Here is an 18251-nt window from a genome sequence, read left to right as displayed (position 1 = left end):
AACAAAAATGGAATGAAGCTTCAAAATAAGGGGAAATTGAAAGAGAAAGAAAAACAAGTAAAATAAGGGGAAAGTCGCTGAAATTAGGCACTGATTTATGTCAGTGCCAAGCTCAAAAGACAGGAGAATGTGAAATCCTCCAGCAAACATCTACATCTGACCCTGCCTGCCCAGTCAGAGGAGAGGAGCCATCCCAGTGTTAAAGCTGTCCTCCATGAGCCTCTGGGGAATGTCCACCTTAAATGGCTTGTCCACCTTAAATGGCTATGTGGTATTGCAGAAGTATATTATAATATGATATAAACAGCTGGGAAAAGGACAAAATGCTTGCTGTAGGAGTTGTACCCTGTAGGAGTTGCTTCTCCCATTATTTTACTTTTAAGTAAAGTTCAGCATAACTAACACCAGCTATTTTAATATATAAGCATTAGTGTGAACATATAGTAATAGGTTGTTCCCATCTTTCATGCTATGAGTTATTTCCTTATTTTACAGTTTCAGTTCCTTACCCCTACTGTGGCAGGGCACAAAAAACAAAAAACCAATACAAAAGAAAGAAACCAGAAGAAACCAGAACTGAAAAAATGGAGAACATAGTAGCTTAATAAGCGAAAGATAAACTTACCAAAACTTGGTGCTTTATCACAGTTAACAGGAATTTCTGGGGGTCTTCCTCTATGAAGGGTAGCAATGACTGAGCCTTTCCAAATGGGATTTCTGGAATCTGCAAATTGAATTTCAGCTGAATGCAGTTACTCAGAAAATTTATTCAAACACCATTTCAAAATTTAAGAGTCTTTAATGCTTTAAAAGTTCACTTTTTAAAAATGGCATGGTTTAACTAGAAGCATGTTACACCCACCTTTAGTATTTTAAAACTTCAATCAATGGCTCTATCAATAACATACTGAACTAAGGACTCCTTTACTTTTGGGGACACTCTATATCAAGCATTAGTTACAGCACAATAGTTTCAAGAGTTTTCTGTTTTACAAATCCCAAGCGCCAGCCCCTGACTGCAGCATACGGTATCCTGATCATTCACTAAAATGAACATTCACTGTGCCCGCTTGGTTAATTTTGCATTTTTCTGTTTTTATGTTCCTTAACTATTTCTCTACTCATTTCTCCAATTATGAATATTTATTCTTGATATTGCCTTTCACTTTATGAAAAGAAACAGTTGTGCCGAGTATACTTGGAAGCTCTTGGCCATTAGCTGTCCCTAGAGATGCAACTAACATATACACAAATGAGCTGCCATACGAAGATGTTTTGCATTGTTAGCTACTCTGTGTTCTTAAGTGAGAAGAAAAATGAGGAAAGAGCAGTTGTGTAATACAAGGAGAAACATAAGCAAAGTACAAAGCAGTTTCACTTCACAGGTTCTCAGCCAAGTATTTATAGGTTTCTTTCTCATATCCCCCCCCCAAAAAAAAACTGTTACAACTACAGCAACTTATGGTGCTGTACTTTCACTTAGGGTGAAGCAGCTTTAAGTTTTCTTTCTACTGATGGTCATGCATTTGGTGATAACATAATTTCAGAAATCTCAGGCTGAGCTACACCTCTAAGTATGGTTCAACAACATTTGGGATGTACCTATCTCAGAATGACTAAAGGCTTAGAAAGGTAGCTTACAAAGAGACACTTAGAAAGGTGGTTACAAAGAGACACTTTTGTTGAAATCTGGTCCCCTTTCTTTTCATACGTAAGGGAAGGTAACAATTCTCTCCCTCCACTTGTCTCTGGAGAACCTATATTAACTATTAATGTCTTAAGAATCTGCTTGAAATGACACTAAAAACTCAAAATAATGTTTTTTGTGGAGATGGTATTACATAACTAGACTTGTAATCCCACCCCCATGAAAAAAATGTATACCACCCTTTATTTGAAGATCTCAGATTTCTGTGTTTGAAGCAGATAATTGTATTCTACATAAGGTTTTCTTTTGATCTCCTAGAATAAACCTCTAAACCAAAATATCAATAACCACTATGTCTGTGAAAGGAGGAGCTCAAAGCTGGATCTGTGCTGACAGCATGTATTAAATGGGTGACAAGTTCATGCATCCTAGTCTTGGAAGTTTCAGTACATACTTGTACCAATGCAAGGTTCATACATAGTCACTAGAATTGAACACACCAAGCCACATTAAAAAGTCGAAATATACCTTTTGCAGTTCTCAGTAAGGACTGCTTGCCTGCACCCAATAAAGAGTTCACTCTCGGAATGCTGGGTGGAATCTCTTTATCCAGTATAGGGCCAATCCGCCTGCAAATTTGCAGCAAGTGATCAGGAGCCACATGTTTGTTAGACAAGACCTAACACACAAATAGGATTAAAACAAGTTAATATAACGTAATACAAAAATAACAATTATTTACATAAGCTAAACATTTTAGAATTATTAGTTTGTTAATTATGTGAGAAAAAGCAAGAAACAAACTTGACCTCACTTCACTGTTGCTTAAAATCACTTGACAAACTCCTAATAAGTAAAGTAATCCTTAGAGGCCCCCTCCAGGTATATAGTACTCACAAACTAGGGAGAAGGGACTGTACACAGGATGTTCTCCCAGTGCTTACTTTAATGTTGTTCTGGAAAAGACCTACGCTTTTAATTGCTAACTAAATTATTTAAATGTTGCTTTTATTCCAATGTTTTGCATTTTATTTCGATTCTAGTTTTTCGGCTACTATTTACTGTAGTTATAAGTTACTTTAGAAACTTTAAAAATTGAATGGCAAACAAGTAGATGAACTAGTGTTTTGTATTATAAGGTAAAGGTAAAGGTACCCCTGCCCGTACGGGCTACTCTTGACAGACTCTGGGGTTGTGCGCCCATCTCACTTAAGAGGCCAGGGGCCAGCGCTGTCCGGAGACACTTCCGGGTCACGTGGCCAGCGTGACATCGCTGCTCTGGCGAGCCAGAGCCGCACACGGAAACGCCGTTTACCTTCCCGCTGGTAAGCGGTCCCTATTTATCTACTTGCACCCGGGGGTGCTTTCGAACTGCTAGGTTGGCAGGCGCTGGGACCGAACGACGGGAGCGCACCCCGCCGCAGGGATTCGAACCGCCGACCTTTCGATCGGCAAGTCCTAGGCGCTGAGGCTTTAACCCACAGCGCCACCTGCGTCCGTTTTGTATTATACTGCAACTCTAAGTCCAACTTAACTTTGGACTATTAAATCTATGAGCTTTCTCATTCACTTAAATGTCTAGAAGATCAAACTACGTACAACTTTTTATTCCCCAGTCCTCAGTACTGGTACCTGCTGCAATGAACAGGAATTTTGTTTTATGATCCATAGTTTATTTTAACTGTGGCTTAAATGAGGTACCAACCAGGCCTGCAGTAACTAAGCCATGCTTTCTCTTTCCACCTTCATTACATCAATTTTAATTTGACTATAACCTCTCCCATTTTTCATCTAGCATGAACCTGATGAAGTTGTAAGTACAAGAACAAGATAAACTAAAACCACACAATTATATAAACAATACATATTATATGCACGTTACTTTTAAACTAGAGCAATGCATTATTCTCTCAAACTATTTAAATGCCCCCCCCCAAAAAAAATAATCCTGATGTTATATCTTGAATCCTGTTCCAAGGTGCAATTCTCCAGACCAGTGTTTCCCAACCTTTTTCCTACCATGGCCACCTTCCCATCTTGTTTCCTTCCTGTGGTGCCCCATGGGCAGAGCCAGGGGGGACGGGACAGGGGGCAGCTGCCCCTCAATTAAGTAAAAATCAATACAAATCTGAAGTTCTGCCTCCCCCAACCAAAGCCTGCACCCTAAATAAAATCCTGGCTATGCCCATGTCCCGCCCGCCCCATCCTACCGGTAGAAAAGCAGTTATTTAAATGTTTTGTTTGTAAACAGAACATGTTTTATTTATAATTTTTATGATTTATACAAAATACAATTACATAGAATGATAGGAACATAATAAAATACTGTTGAAGCAGAAAAACATGGATGCTAATGCCTCCATGACAGATGGCCATCCTACCTCTGCTTATAAACCTCCAAGAAAGTAAAATCCAGAACCTCCCGAGGGAGATCTATCTTCCATGTATTGTAAAAAGTAAACAACACTTATTTTACCCCAGTTATTTGACACAGAGGGGAAATCCTACAGATATTGTCCAAAAGGTGCACAGGGAATTCTGTATATATGGGAGAATTTTAAAAAGTAAGTGGTCCTCACTGACCTGACCGAAAAAGATCTTATCGTTCAGAGGACCCCTGGCTGCCTATAGCCCCACACAAGCTTACCAGGCCCAATGAACTCAGTGCAGCTTTCTTCTGAGTAGAGAGTTATTTACTAGATGCAAGTCAGCAGCACAAGACCACCCCGCTTAGCTAGGGGCTGAGGTGGATTTCAACCCCTGGTGGGCCACCCCCTTACCTGCTTGTGTTTGGCCAAGCAGATAAATAAAAAATCCTGATTGCCTGCCACTTCTCACTACCCTCTATGGCTATCCTCATGCTGCTAACTCCCATTTACACGATTTTCATCTGGGGGCCCCTTGGAATATCCTGGGGCCTCCCAGGGGGACATATGGGAAACACTGCTCTAGACCATAGGTGCTAACTCCTAGGGGCAGAGGTCTCTTCTCTCCCGTCCTCTAACTGACGGGCACTGCCATTCAAATGATGTGTGTGCACTGTGCCTTGTAAATGATTATGATGGGCAGGGCTTACCTGTGCCCCTTCCCCAATATTTTATTCAAGCTGGCAGCCCTGCTCTAGATATTCCATTTACTCAACTAAAATTTTCTTGCAGGTATCCATTTAATATTTCTGTAAGCATTTAATGTAGTACAGCAGCAATATACTTTTAGAATTTAAAATCTATGAAAACTTTTTCCATTTCTCTCAACTGATTGAATTATATCTATCATTTCCTTTTCAGACCCAAACTCACAGACATGAAAACAGAATTGTTTAAAAACATTTTAAGATAAACAAAGAGTAATGTCAATTTTTAATGCAAGCAAAGTAGACTTTTTTAAAAAAGGGGGACACACAATGTTTCACAATAATATGTTGCAGTCCTCACTCAGGCTTGGCTGCTCATGCAGCAAAAACTGTTTCCTGTATCAATGTAACATAACAGTTTTGTCCCAGTGTAACCCTCTATGCCATATGTTCACCACCTCTGGAGAACCAGGGAGCTCATCTTATGAACCTCTACTTAGAAATCCTACAAAACTGAAAATGTCATATTACCATCACATTAAAAATTCCGGTGGCATTTTTCTCAACTAAAAGAGGAATGTTTCCTCTTATATTTCACATCTAAGCTTCCAAAAATAAAGAATCACATATGAAACTCAGTGCAAACCTAAGAATACTAAACGAAGGAAAGTCCATTACAATCCATGGTACTTAAAAAACACATTTAGGGTTGTGGCGTATAATACTTTTTTAAGCAATTCAAGCTTTTAACAATCTAACATTTGGAGGGAGGAGGGTGAGCTGCTGAAGAACAAAGCAGATGCAAAAGTCTGGCCCTACAGTGCAGCATTTCAAGTCCTGCTCATTTCCCCACTAGCTTCCAAGTCCACATTGAAGAGCTTGTTATTTGTTGTGAAGAGAATAATAAGCATCCATTAAAAATATACTGAATCTTCAGAACACTTATTTAAATCCTAATCCAAGCGGTTCAATGTAAATTTGAAGCCATTAAACAACTCAACCCTCTAGTGGAAGCCAGCTCTTATCTTCCGAGGAAAGCTTATTTTGGGGTAACCAACAATAAAATATTGTCAGGTTAAGGTTATTTAGCAAATCTTCTGTAGAAACCAAGAAATAAAGGTTCTTTTTCAGACTGCTTTATCCTAACAAGCCCTGATGACACACACCCCGCCTCCTCTGTAAGATGACAACATCCTCTGTTCCCAGAGTCCCCATTTATGGCTTCTGTTGACTAGCACAATAATAAATACCTTCCATAAAACAATACAGGCTTTTAAAAGCATGAAAAATAGCACGATTAGTTTGAAAAAGCAAATACTGTTTACCCCCCCCCCAACAATCCAAATCTTGTTTGCGGTTTTTCCTTTTTTTAAAACAACAAAAGTCTCACCAAGTCTTCATAACTTCTGCAATGTTCTCTTCCTTCCCAATCCAATCTTTTAGGGAGCAACTAAAATTGAAAGGGGGAAGGAGAGAAAAGCCAGATGAATTGGAGCGAACGGGGCACAAAAGAAAGCTGTTACAAATACTTGCACAGATGGCATAGTTTCCATCTCTAAAAGACATTGGGATTATAAAAAAGCGGGGTAAAAGCGAGTGGCATAAAAGGAAATTGATTTTTTAAAAAATGAGTAGTCTCACAGACCTGGTACTGTTCCAGTTCTTGTACTAGCACCTGTAGGGGGGAAAAAGAAGCTGGTATTTGGCACTGGTGGAGGTTTTCTGTTCGCGTTTGCTTTTTGAAGCGCCGCTTCTGACCAAAGTGAAGGGGGGCGCTATGAAGCCGCCCTTCGCGGGGGTGGGGTGGGGGCAGTGCAGAGGGTGCAGGCGAAGAACAACTCACCTCCGCCGTCCTCCTGCAAGGCCCAGTGCTCAAGAACCGAGCTATGAGGAAGTACAGTTCTGCGAGAAGGAAAAAAGAGGAGAGATGAAGTCGAAGCCGGGCTTCGTTGGGGGATGGGGAGGGCGGCGGGGGGGGCGGGTTGGGGGATCCCCCTTAGGTGACTGTAACTCATAACCAGGCTCAGTAAGATGGCGGCGGAGACGGCGAGCGCTCGCCTCGCCCGGCTCTTCCATCCTCTCGCTCTCCTCACCAAGCCGGCGCTCACTCTTCGCATTACCTGATTCAATGAGCGGCAGAGGGCCGCTGCCGGCGCCCAAAGGAGAATTGGAGGCCGGCAAGGGCTCGGCCATATCCGCAGCGGCCGCTGTTGCCAGGAGGAGATTAGGGCTGAGGGCTCTGTCTGGCGCGGCGGCGGCCCAGGCCTGGCTCGACATAATCCTATCAGCGCTTCCCCTCCCCCATGCGCCTTCGCTCTATTTGTATGTATGAGGGAGAGGTCCGGCGGGCGAGAGCGCGCACGTCCGTCGTCTGCGCACCACCCTTCGACGCCGCCACTGCCGCGCTCTACATTAATCTCTGCCCAGCCCCGCTGCCATTACTGCTGAGGCGCCCCGCGCGCCTCTGACGTAGCTCCGAGGAAAGGCGGGGCGGAGTGGATAGTATAGGGAAGGAAAAGGCGGCGGGGTGAAATAGTCCCCTTTGAAGCGAACGAAATGGTTGCATTTAAAAGTTTAAAAAACACACAGAGACCGCAATCTGATGAAACGCCACTCATGTATCGTCGTGTAGTAAAGAGGCTGCTTTACGTGAGGACAGGGTGGTGGTGAAAGGCTGTGATGGCGGAGCGCGGAAGGAGATGCGGCCATTTTCGACTTGGCAGTTGGAGATGAGGCTTCGTGGAGAATTAAAGCGGGGAGGGATGGGAGCGAGCGGCGAAGGGCTCCTCCCGCCCCTCGTTGTAGGGAAGTGAGAGCGCTCGCTTGGCTGCCTCCTGCAGCGCCAGCCTATTCATGCTTACTTGGAAGTAAGTCCGTACGTGCCGTGGGGCTGACTTCCAGAGACATGTAGGACGGCGCTGACAGAGGCACCTTCTTCCGGAAAAACAATGCGCCATTTTCATACAGATAATCCCCCGAAGAGGCTGATGCGAATCTGTCAAGGTTTTCTCCCCTGGTTCGCCCTATGTCTTTTCTGGTCAGGGTCTTTCACAATGTGCGGGCGAAAATCAGTAGGCAGGTTAACGTATGGAGATAAGTCGCCCTTTGTTAAGGAGAGTTTTGTTCATTAATTCCCAGGCAAATGTTTCTAGGTCTGCAATTAAGCGAGGAAGAGTGCGGATCGGTTGCAAAACAAACGCTAATGGTGGACTGGCTGTTCTTTTCCAAGGGGAAAATGTTGGCGCTTCCCTAAATAAAAGGAGTGTTTGGGGAGTGCCTCGGTTTAGTGTGAAGTCCCATTATTTTAGACTTTCTCACGTAAACACGCATGGGATTGCAGCCTTATTTGAATCCTTTGTGTGCTGCCTTGTCAAAGCAGATCATTAAAACAAAAACCCACAATAACCGTAACACATTAAAACAAAAACAAAGAACACATTATTCATTGGAAATGTGTGAAGAAGAGGGGGAAAGGTATGGGATTGATGTTCTGGAATTTAAAAGATCCATTGGCCCTAGTTCTTTAGGTACAATCCATCATTATTAATTGAATTTATATACCGCCCTCTACCTGGAGGTCTCAGGGCAGTTCAGGGAAAAGATTACTTACTCTTCAAAAGCCTGTACTACATAAAAACAACACAAGTATACTTCTTGATAGGGCTTTTTGAATGGTTCTCTGGATTTCTCCCTACTACTAGTATCGTTTTTTAACTCAGCGCAGTCTGATCCTATATATTTTCCCCAAAGTCACACACTATTCAATAAGACTTCCTAGTAATAGCAAGCATGCGTAGCATTACAACCTTAAATAAGGGCCAATGGCAACTTGTGTTATACCGCTGACAGGTCCTATCTCTTGTGGAAGGACATGGTTGTGCTCTTGTTCTGGACTCAGAGTTCCCAGCATCATGTCTGTTGGTACTGTGGCTGCCTCAGATACCAGCACCCCTGCCTGCCTTTAAAAAAAAAGTTCCCGTAATTCAGGTTTTGGAGGGGGGTTGTTGCCTGATTTTTTTACTTTCCTGTGTTATTTGGTAGGGGCATTGTAAGTGTTTTGCCTAGTTGGAGCATGTGGTTTCCCACCCTTTGTTTGGTTTCTTTTAGAAACTTTCTTGAATGTTATCCATATAGCCCAAAAAATATAATTGAGCTTCATAAGACAAACACATAAAAACCAAACCAAGGCTGGCATTAGAAGTTACATTCACAAGAAGAAATGATAAAGCTGGTTATGGAATTAGTATTGCCCATCATGTCACACAAACAAGTGGGGACCGTTTAAGCCTATATCTAACACCATAGAGGATTATTTAGTTAAGATGTCATAAGTTGCTGCCTAAAAGAGTATCTTAAATATCTACTCCCTGCCCAGTGGTAAGAAGTGAAATCAGACAGGGAAAGCCTTCTAAGCAGGAAGCTTACTATGTCACAAAGTATTTTATTTTCACCCTTCCCAGTTCAAATCATGGAATACATAAACATTGCTAAACTATAAATTAAACAGAATCAAGAGAAACCTCAACAACGCTTACAACTACAATGGGAAGGATATTCAGTTCTCATCCACCACCCAGGCTGGCGCAAAAAGATGCCTGTATACCTGATACCAAAATATAAACAATGAAAAGGCATTCAACGACTTGTTCCAAACCAAAAATTTATCACAATATGTATATAAAAGAATCCAGGCTAAAAAAATCTATTATTATCAGTGATTAAGGTGTGAAGATGAGAATGGTAATTAACCTAAATACAACTTGTGGACCAATTAAGATAATTAACTGAGGTAGTTTACAAAGGTTCCGCACGCAGTGCAGCTGGCAAGTCATTTGAAAGATTTCCTTGCCATCCAGGGACGCTTTGGGGAGGTATTTTAACTTACTAATTTGATTTAAACTAATCAGAAAATAGAAACAGGACACTTAATTATTATCATTAAATCTATGATTTGAAGTTGGGTTCATATCCTGGCTTGTTCTGAAGCTGCTTACCATGGTTTCCTGGTTCAGGCAAAATGGAAAACTTGATAATACTTCCTGTTTTGTTGCAAATGAATGTGTAAAAAGGTTGCATGGGTGGGACCTGTTAATATTCTAGTTTTGCATTGGTGTACAAAAGCCCTACACAGCTTGGCACCAGGATACCTAAAAGATCACATCTTATATTCCCAACCACACTAGAGGGCCTCCTGTAGATACCTTATCAGAAGGTTGGTTCTGTAGGAATTGGGCATTTAGCATAGTGGCACCTACCCCTTGGAACACCCATTACATACCAGGCATATACTTTTCAGTGCCTGTTGAAAACCTCCATCTTTCAAGAAGTCACCTAAGTGATTTTCATCCCAGTTGGTATCTATATTGAATTGGAAAACATTTTGATAAACAAAATTGTTTTATATCTTTTATTGTGGATGTTCATATTGCCTTATTCTTTCTTGTGAAATTGCTTCAATAATTTAGGAGATTCATAAATTAAATAAGGTAACACACCATGAATAGGCCTGTACAGGCAGGATGACTAATAACAACTTTTGTGGGCTAGTAACTTATGAAAATTTATTTTGCAAGGCAGGCCTAAATTAATAACTGTCCATTGACAGAGAAGGTTGTAGCCTATATGGAGAAACATTATTCAGTACTGCAGCTCTAGAATACACGATCAAGACTTGGTTTTGTATGAGGACTCTAATTTCAGTAAGCTTGTGTGTAGTTTGTAGCTACTGCCATTCACAGTTAAGCTGTATGTTATGTTTCTAGCATTATTGTTGCTTATTTTGACATTTTGTGATATATAGTATGGTTCTAAAAGATAAACAAGCTATTGCATTGTGCTGGAAAGAACATCACCAGCATCTCCTTAACCACAACGCCCCTGTAGCTGCCGAGGTCCTCACAAATCCCACACTACTAGATTCCTGAAAATACTCTGAGACAATGCACCTGTGGGCATAAGACAAATCGAATCAGTCACAAGTTCTTTTGCACTGCCCTTGGTATCTATTTGATCTACCCTAGGTTTATCAGTTGGTTGTTCTAGGCCCTAGGGAGTGGCATTCAGACAAATGTACAGTAGCCTTCCTTACATTTAATCAGGATGGGGATAACATGGAGATAGTAGCCAGGTTTCTGCAACACGCAATGAGGATTCGTGAATGTTGTACATTAACTTAAGTGTAAGATGCAAGTTTTGAGGAGTGATTTTATTGTACCGAACCCTATTGGAATTGTGTATGTCAATAAAGGTTTAAGAATTTCAGGGTTAAGAATTTCAAAGTGACAAGCAGACTGAGTATAGAAGAGGTCCAGAGGAAGAAAGCCTCTGGTACTGACTTCAGTAGTTTCACAGTATGCTGAGGAAAGTCTTTGACCCTTATTGGCCATAATCAGGGTCACTTCTGCCTTCCTTTTGAACTATGCAAAGTACTCAGGGCAGACTATAAATTGACAGGAAAGAAAAGAATGGTTTGGGGGGGGGGAGCACCTGAAACCTTCAGGAAAGCCTTGCAGGAGGAAGAACCACACCAGTGGAGGCTATTGTCACCTCCATTGCTTGACAATCAACACCCCCCCCCCCAAGTACTCCATCTAGAGCAAAAGTGTATTTCACCTGATGGATCTTCAATCTCCTTGGACTGGTTGACTTTCCATGTTCCATGTTCACATAGGCTTTCCCATGGTGTTCCCCATTTTTTCCAAGGCACGATGGTTTCAAATGTGATTCTAAAAGACAAGATTCTGTAAGACTTGGCTTCTAGCCAAGCTGCTTGGTCGTTTCTGCATGTGCTGCTAAAGCTTCCAGAGGGACAGTCCCTGACTACTCATATTCTAATAGCCTATTGTAGTAGAAGCCTCCAGTTGGCTCACTGATTGCAAGTGAACTCGTATCTTGCAATAGGTCTTGATGGAAGTTGGTGTCACTCAACTTGGATGTGTTGTTCTTCCTGTGCCTCAATAAGTTTCTGTGGAAATATTTAACTGCTTGCACCAATTTCTCATGAATTATCAGGGTGTGAGACTGCTCTATACTAGAAACCTTGCCAAACCCACATTTAAAATAGAGATATTTTGGCAAATCTTGTTCTTCAATGTGTCACTATCTATGATTGTTAAGATGTGTTGGATCTCTTTACAAGTCCATCCCCCTATCCAACTAGCAAAAAACTATCTCTATGGTGGACAGAAGACTCACAGTGCTTCTATGTCAGGATATTAAAAACAAGCTTGTATTCATCTGTTCTCCTTACCTACATGTTTTACAGGGCAAACAATCTCCTTCACATATTATTTCAATAGCAGCTATGCTTTCTGTGCCACTGATCCTGTCTTACTGAAAAAGGAGTTTTCAGTAGAGTATTAAGTGTTCCAAAGTTTGTGCTATTTGTTTAGATTCCGAGAACTTCACATAATGGCAAAACTGTACAGTGCTTACTAAAGCTCTGAGAATCTAGCTCCATCAGGCTTACCACTCTATTAAATGCCACCTGTCAGGCAGCAGCCATTTCATCAGACAGAAGAGATTAGGAAACCAAGAAAACACATCAGCTCAGGGGAGGGACCGATTTTCATTTTTGCTGTTGATATAAGAACTAGTACCTTAGGTTGCAATCCTAACACCACTTATCTGGGAATAAGTCCCTTTGATATACTGAATAGGACTTACTTTTAGAAATTCTTAAAATTGTGATGTTTGCTCCCCCCCCCCTTTTTCATTTCTGTTGATTTAGATTGTAAACCTGAGGGTATAGACTGTCTTATTATTGATCTCGGTAGTTGTTCCAAGTCTTATATGGACTATAAAGAGAGGAGATATAAATAAAGGGGAATATAGGCAAGTTTCTACCATTGAGAAAGTTCTCAAGTTTGTTGTCACGTGAATTTCACTTCTTAGAAGAGCCTGCTGCTAACAAATTTTCAGCAATGCTGTGCTCATGAGTCAAACAAAGATAAGCAAAGGTTAAGGACCACATTTACTTTTGTGTGCTTGATCAATGGAGTTTCTTCATTACTTTATCTTTCCAACTCTCCTTCCATGCAAAAAAAAGGCTAGAAACATTGCATATAATACCTAAGCTGCCATACAACAGATACTGGGGATGGCTATAAAACCATAGACTACTGAAATTTCATTCACTAAAGTGAAAGCTTATGTTATAGGAATACAACTGCACGTTTGCTTGTTTTTAAAAATCTACATCCCAGTTAATTTTCAGTCAAGCCGAAGAGAAACACTCACAAAATGTTTATGACCAATATTTTATTGGATCTTGTTTGATGAACCACAGACATTAACTATTTGTACTGATTCTTCTTCCAATAATTTGAATGTAAACCAGTCATCTGACAATTATGACTTCTTTGATAGACCATTAATTCAAAGTAGAAAAGTACCAGTGTCTCAAATACTGTCATGTGAAAGTCATGTCTGCTTAACCAGAAATTTTATCTACTCAGTAATTGAACACCACACACACTACACACCCAGATTTCCAACCGTTCACAACACATTACAAAGCTGTTGAAAAAATAAACTACCACTACCAAAAATAACTCTTGTCACAGATAAAACAAATTTGGGAGATCCAACACCAGGGAACAAGTTGGGTTTTCTGAGGAAGCATTCTACTGATGACAAATCGAGGGGGATACGTGTTAAGTGTAAAGACATTTTCCTACTTGTCACCATGTCAACGTTTTATCTGTGCTATGCTTCTTTTAACAATTACAAAAACCATCCCACAGTATACAGCAGGTGTGAGCAACTTGTTTGCCTCTGGGGACGATACTGGCATATGCTGGGCATATATTTCCATCATATATTCAAATTTATTTGTAAAGGCTAAAAATTTAAGGAAACAAAGCTAAATTTAAAGTAACTGAAGTCCTGCATAAAAATAGCTTTAAAGGGCCACATGTAAATTGCAAGTTGCCCACCCTGGCCTCTGGAATGTTAAGGCTGCAATCCTATGCACACTTATTAAAGAGTAAGTACCACTGAAACCAGTGGGATTTAGTTCTAAGTAAACATGTATAGGATAGCACTGTAAGTAATCAATATTTTGAAATTTCTCCTTAATCTAACATTCCATTAATTGCTGGTTATATAGAGAGACAACCAGTACATGATTTTTACCTTTTAAAAACAAAGCATTTACACTCAAAACTACGTTAAATGGGATATTGAGGGAGGGATCCCCTCATGCTTAAAAAATGTCTTTTCTAAAACCACTAAAAAACTTGCATTTACAAAATAGTTGATAAAAATATTCCTCTGAATTGTACAAGATGGTGGCAAACAAACCACTGATTAAGAGACTTTGTACAAGATGTTACTCAGATTTTGCTTCTTTTTCTCCTGCTGCATCAGATACTGGGGCCTGAAAAAAGAAAAAAGTTTAACGTAACAATGGTTATATACATATGTTTCAAAGTTCAAACCCAAGGACTATTAAAACATTGTTTTAAAAGCTATTTGGTATTCTAAACATGAAAGCTAGGATCAACATAATTTTTGTATGCTATTACAGAGCCAAAATATTTTTATCAACCAGTTTGAGAGTGACTGGCCACAAAGGATTAATATATACAATCCACAAGTAGAAAAACATTGCTTTTAATGGTCTATCTACAGTAAAATATTGAACACATAGCCCCTCATTGATGAACCTCATATTCCATCATAGTATTTCAGTTTACAGCCATAGTTTGAGTTATCTTATTCTGTTTCTGTGGATTTTCAGGAATGCTCAGTACTGCTTTCCATACTAATTTCACTAAAAATCCATCAAGCTTTCTTATGATATAGTCACATCAAAGATACTCATTCTGCACTCATATCCTGCTAAAAGATTATTTTGTGGTTAACAAAGAATACATTTACTCATAAAATTACTGGACAATACAAACTCCTCCTCCACTTCTTCCTACCTCATTAGCCTCCTTTACCAATATATTTTCTCTGGGATAGTGGAAAGGGATATTAAATTTGTTTTAAGTGTCCTCATGCAACATCCATACAAGGCAATGCTGGGACGTTCTCTCTGCCAGTTAAGTCAAAACAGCCATTTTGAATTTAAACCAGAAAACTACAGAATACACAACAAAGCCATAAAATTTACCTCATCACTTTTTGCTTCTCCATTTTCCGCAGGCAAGTTATCCTTTACTTCCTCATTGTTAATCTCTTCAGCCTGTTTACCTTTTGGTCCCTTTTTCCCTTTTGCTGGGGCTTTCTTTTCCTCAGGCTTATCCTGCAATGAAATAAGACAATCAGCATTTAGTCTTTTAAAATAACGCATTCATCAGAATGTGAAGATTTGTGGTCTTAATCAGAGCTTTTCTTCCAGGACAAATAAGGTGCCAGTACTGTGCACCCTTGAGTAGTCCCAGAAAAAGCACTGGTCTTAATCATATTAAAACATGTTTGGAAAGATCTAAGGTGCCAGGACTGCTATGCTGGCTCACATATTTGCATCTAGCCCTAAAGCAGGGGTCAGCAACCCGCGGCTCCGGAGCCGCATGTGGCTCTTTTACACCTTTGCCGCGGCTCCAGGGCAGATACTAGCAAGGGGAGGAGCACTGTGTGCCCCGACACTCCCCACTGTGGCGGGCGCTGTACTGGCTGTGACGTCGCATGGGGGCGGTGGGTGCGTTAGTCACGCACCGTCCCGATGTCACCTTCCCTCCTGCTGTCGGACCGTGGCTCCAGAGATATATTTGTTTTAAATGTCGCAATGGTTTTGCGGCTCCCAGATTTTTTTTTCTTCGGAAATGGGTCCAAGTGGCTCTTTTTGTCTTAAAGGTTGCAGACCCCTGCCCTAAAGAGTGCTCTTTTAGTGCCATGTTGTCTTAGCACATTACCAGGACTCACTGCATATATTTCTATGCATGGTGCAAAGCATCATTCATTGGAAAAAATGAAGCTGTTAGCATGGTGAGAGCGTATCAGGCTGTTCTTAGTTATTCCAAGGTTTGTACTACAATCAGTCTATATCAGTGGTGGGAAAACCTGGCCCGCCGGCTGTTTTGGGACTACAATTCTCACCATCTCTGACCACTGGTCCTGTTAGCTAGGGATGATGGGAGTTTTAGTCCAAAAACAGCTGGAGGGCCAAGTTTGGCCATCACTGGTCTATATGGAATACTAAAATAGGTCTTGCCCAGCATTGGATACCACCCTCCATTTCCCTGTGTAAACTAATATTAGATATTTTGGATAAGGATTCTCCCCCCCCCCCAAAAAAAAAATCATTTTATTTTCTTAAACTGTAGATTTATTATTTATTTGTTCAAATAAACCAGCAACTGAGTTCATAACACAGTTAGTTTAGACCCAAATAGAATTAATCTAATGTTCTTGCCCTTTTCAGTGAAGCTGAAGCAAAATGGTTGCTTCAGGTGATGCATGGACTGGTTAGAGAGGAATGGTGGGAGGAAACAGCTGGGAAACCACCAAGAGAAGTAGCCTCAGAGCCTACAGTGAAAAGTGAGCACTTTGGTATATGAAACATTTTGAACATACAATATACTAGCAATGTTTATAACAACTCTGTACAATATTATCCCCATGCTCCCAAGGTGAGGGAAAGAATGAGAATATACTGTATTGGTTTGGCCAAGCCCAGCTATTGAGTTCATGACCAAGGCACAATTCATCAGAAAACTCTTCACCACTATCCTACACTAGGTAGCTATCACATAAATTTACGTTACTATGTTTTTGTTTTGCTTTGTTATTAAGAAATTGTTTTTGTACTGCTTGCTTTAAATGCATCCGTTTCTGTGTTGTAAGACACTTTGAGCATAATTCAGTTTGTGGGAAAACGGTGTACAAATACAACAAATGAAAATCCCTTTGAAGCTGTGACTTGAATTTAGTACAGCTTAAATTTGGCACCTTTTCCTCCTATGCTACTTTTGGCAGACATCAGGTAAGTTCAGGAGCTCCTAATCATTCCTGAATGGATCCAAACCCCCAAAAGTAGCATGGCAGGAAAACATGCCAAATTCAAGCTGCAGCTGCATATGGACAATCGGGAGCCCCAGCTTTTATATTTCCAGTACCGAACCTTGAATTGTATCGGGGGACAGATGGGCATGAATTTTGCCATGCCAGTTTCCACCCTTGGCCTCACCATTAGTGGAATGTGGCCCATAGGGTGACCACACTTCGATCGTGACTTGAGTCCTGCTTCTACTGCCGAGATGTAGTAACATTGCTCCATTTTACAATGAAATAATATCTTCAGCCAGCTTCCAAAAAGGATTTCAGACACCTTGTTTGTCTCCCTCCCCCAAACCTCTTACCTTTGAAGCTGGCTTTTTTGGTTTGGTTTCAATTTTGGCAGTGACAGGCTTCTGAAAGAGAAACACCACACAATTATTACGTTTTGATTCTAATATTCACAATAAACACAATGGGTAAATAAAAAGTAAATGCAATTCTATACTTACAGCAGACAGGCGTGCAGATCGCCTTTTTGGCTACAGCAAACCAAAGCAAAAGAAAACAGTATTAATGGTCTGCTTAATACTAACAATCCTCCTAGATCCTTTAAAATACCATACAAATGTTTCCTACTTACCTCTTCTTCAGCGGCGTTCACCTGCAATGGAACATAAAGTATTAGAAAGGAACGGGGGCGGTAGAGCGAAACATCGCATGCGTATTAACGCCTGCTTTACACCGTCCAGGGGCCCTGACGTCACCGCGCACACGCCCCCCCCTTCCCGCCGCTGTGTCGAGAATTCGAACCTGAGGCCGTATCCTTAACCAACGTCCGCGTAAAAGTTCTAGACGTTCCTGAACCTGCGCGACGGTCGTTCCTCGGCTGCCCGAACTGAACGGGCACGCGAGACGTTACAGGCCGCAGTTCGGCGAACCTCGCGGCCATTTACAACCGTCACGCCCCCTCCCCCCTCTAGAATAGGAGCGCGAAAACTGGGCCCTCACGACGAAGTCGTCGCAGAAAAAAAGACACCCCCCCCCAGTATGAAAGAACAGCCCGCTTGCCTATATTTTTATATCTAAATATATTACATTTACAAGGGGAAGGAGAAGGGTAAAGGAGCTCGGGGAGGGAGAAGGGAGTACGCGCTCTCGGCGCACATTAAAGTGTGCGCGCGCCCGTCGCCAACCTTTCTCTTCGGCATGGCGGAGTAAGCGGCGATGCCGAACGACGGCGCTCGGCTTTCCCTTGTGCTTTTATTTGTTCCCTATCGTCGGGCGGCGGGAGCGGTGGCGGCGGCGGCTGGCACTTCTTACTCCAGCCCCACTGGGAAGTCCGACTCTCACTCCTGCGCACAGACCAAGAGTGTGCCCGCCCGCCCGTCTGACCCCCCTTCTCCTCCCGCGACCATCCCAGCAGCGCCAGCGGCACCGCAACAGGATCCAGCCGGATGGGAAGGGAGGGGGGAGACGCGCGCGCGCGCACGCGCGCTCTCCTCGGCACCGCCCCCCTCCCCTCTCCGAGGCGCGCGCGTCCCTATTGGACGAGCCCACTTCGCGCGCCCTCTTTTTAAATCACAA

The 18251-nt window shown here is 41.7% G+C and overlaps 2 protein-coding genes across 4 annotated transcripts in view; both read right to left on the bottom strand.

The window, feature by feature from the left end:
- Positions 1-7193, bottom strand: part of BRWD1 (bromodomain and WD repeat domain containing 1) — a 42938-nt gene extending 35745 nt beyond the window's left edge. For all 3 annotated transcript variants that reach the window (XR_014563288.1, XM_083734741.1, XM_083734742.1), the window contains exons 1-6: positions 6842-7193; positions 6565-6623; positions 6367-6396; positions 6112-6171; positions 2177-2327; positions 626-724 (exon numbers count right to left, since the gene is read on the bottom strand). Coding sequence is in view for 2 of the 3 variants with exons in the window: in XM_083734741.1 (XP_083590867.1) it covers positions 626-724; positions 2177-2327; positions 6112-6171; positions 6367-6396; positions 6565-6623; positions 6842-6998 (556 nt within the window). In the remaining variant the exon portion in view is untranslated. The remainder of the gene's footprint in view (positions 1-625; positions 725-2176; positions 2328-6111; positions 6172-6366; positions 6397-6564; positions 6624-6841) is intronic.
- Positions 7194-12965: 5772 nt separating this feature from the next.
- Positions 12966-18003, bottom strand: HMGN1 (high mobility group nucleosome binding domain 1). Its single transcript, XM_083734829.1, has 6 exons — positions 17861-18003; positions 17308-17328; positions 17177-17206; positions 17030-17080; positions 14842-14973; positions 12966-14100 (listed from the first exon to the last, which is right to left on the bottom strand). Exons 1-6 carry the CDS (start codon positions 17873-17875, stop codon positions 14053-14055), a joined length of 297 nt encoding a protein of 98 aa, XP_083590955.1. The 5' UTR covers positions 17876-18003; the 3' UTR covers positions 12966-14052.
- Positions 18004-18251: the final 248 nt, after the last annotated feature.

The sequence above is a fragment of the Podarcis gaigeae genome (assembly GCF_964106915.1).
Source record: "Podarcis gaigeae genome assembly, chromosome: 4".
Lineage (NCBI taxonomy): Eukaryota > Metazoa > Chordata > Lepidosauria > Squamata > Lacertidae > Podarcis > Podarcis gaigeae.
Note: the sequence above shows the minus strand (reverse complement) of the source record. Positions and strands in the feature narration are given on the sequence as shown.

What these genes read in the sequence shown, in the direction of transcription:
- HMGN1 (XM_083734829.1), bottom strand. An exon ending in GATCTGCACGCCTGTCTGCT is followed by an intron (nt 17,081 to 17,176) that starts GTAAGTATAGAA and finishes TTTCTCTTTCAG; the next exon opens with AAGCCTGTCACTGCCAAAAT. An exon ending in GAGAAGCAAAAAGTGATGAG is followed by an intron (nt 14,101 to 14,841) that starts GTAAATTTTATG and finishes TTCTTTTTTCAG; the next exon opens with GCCCCAGTATCTGATGCAGC.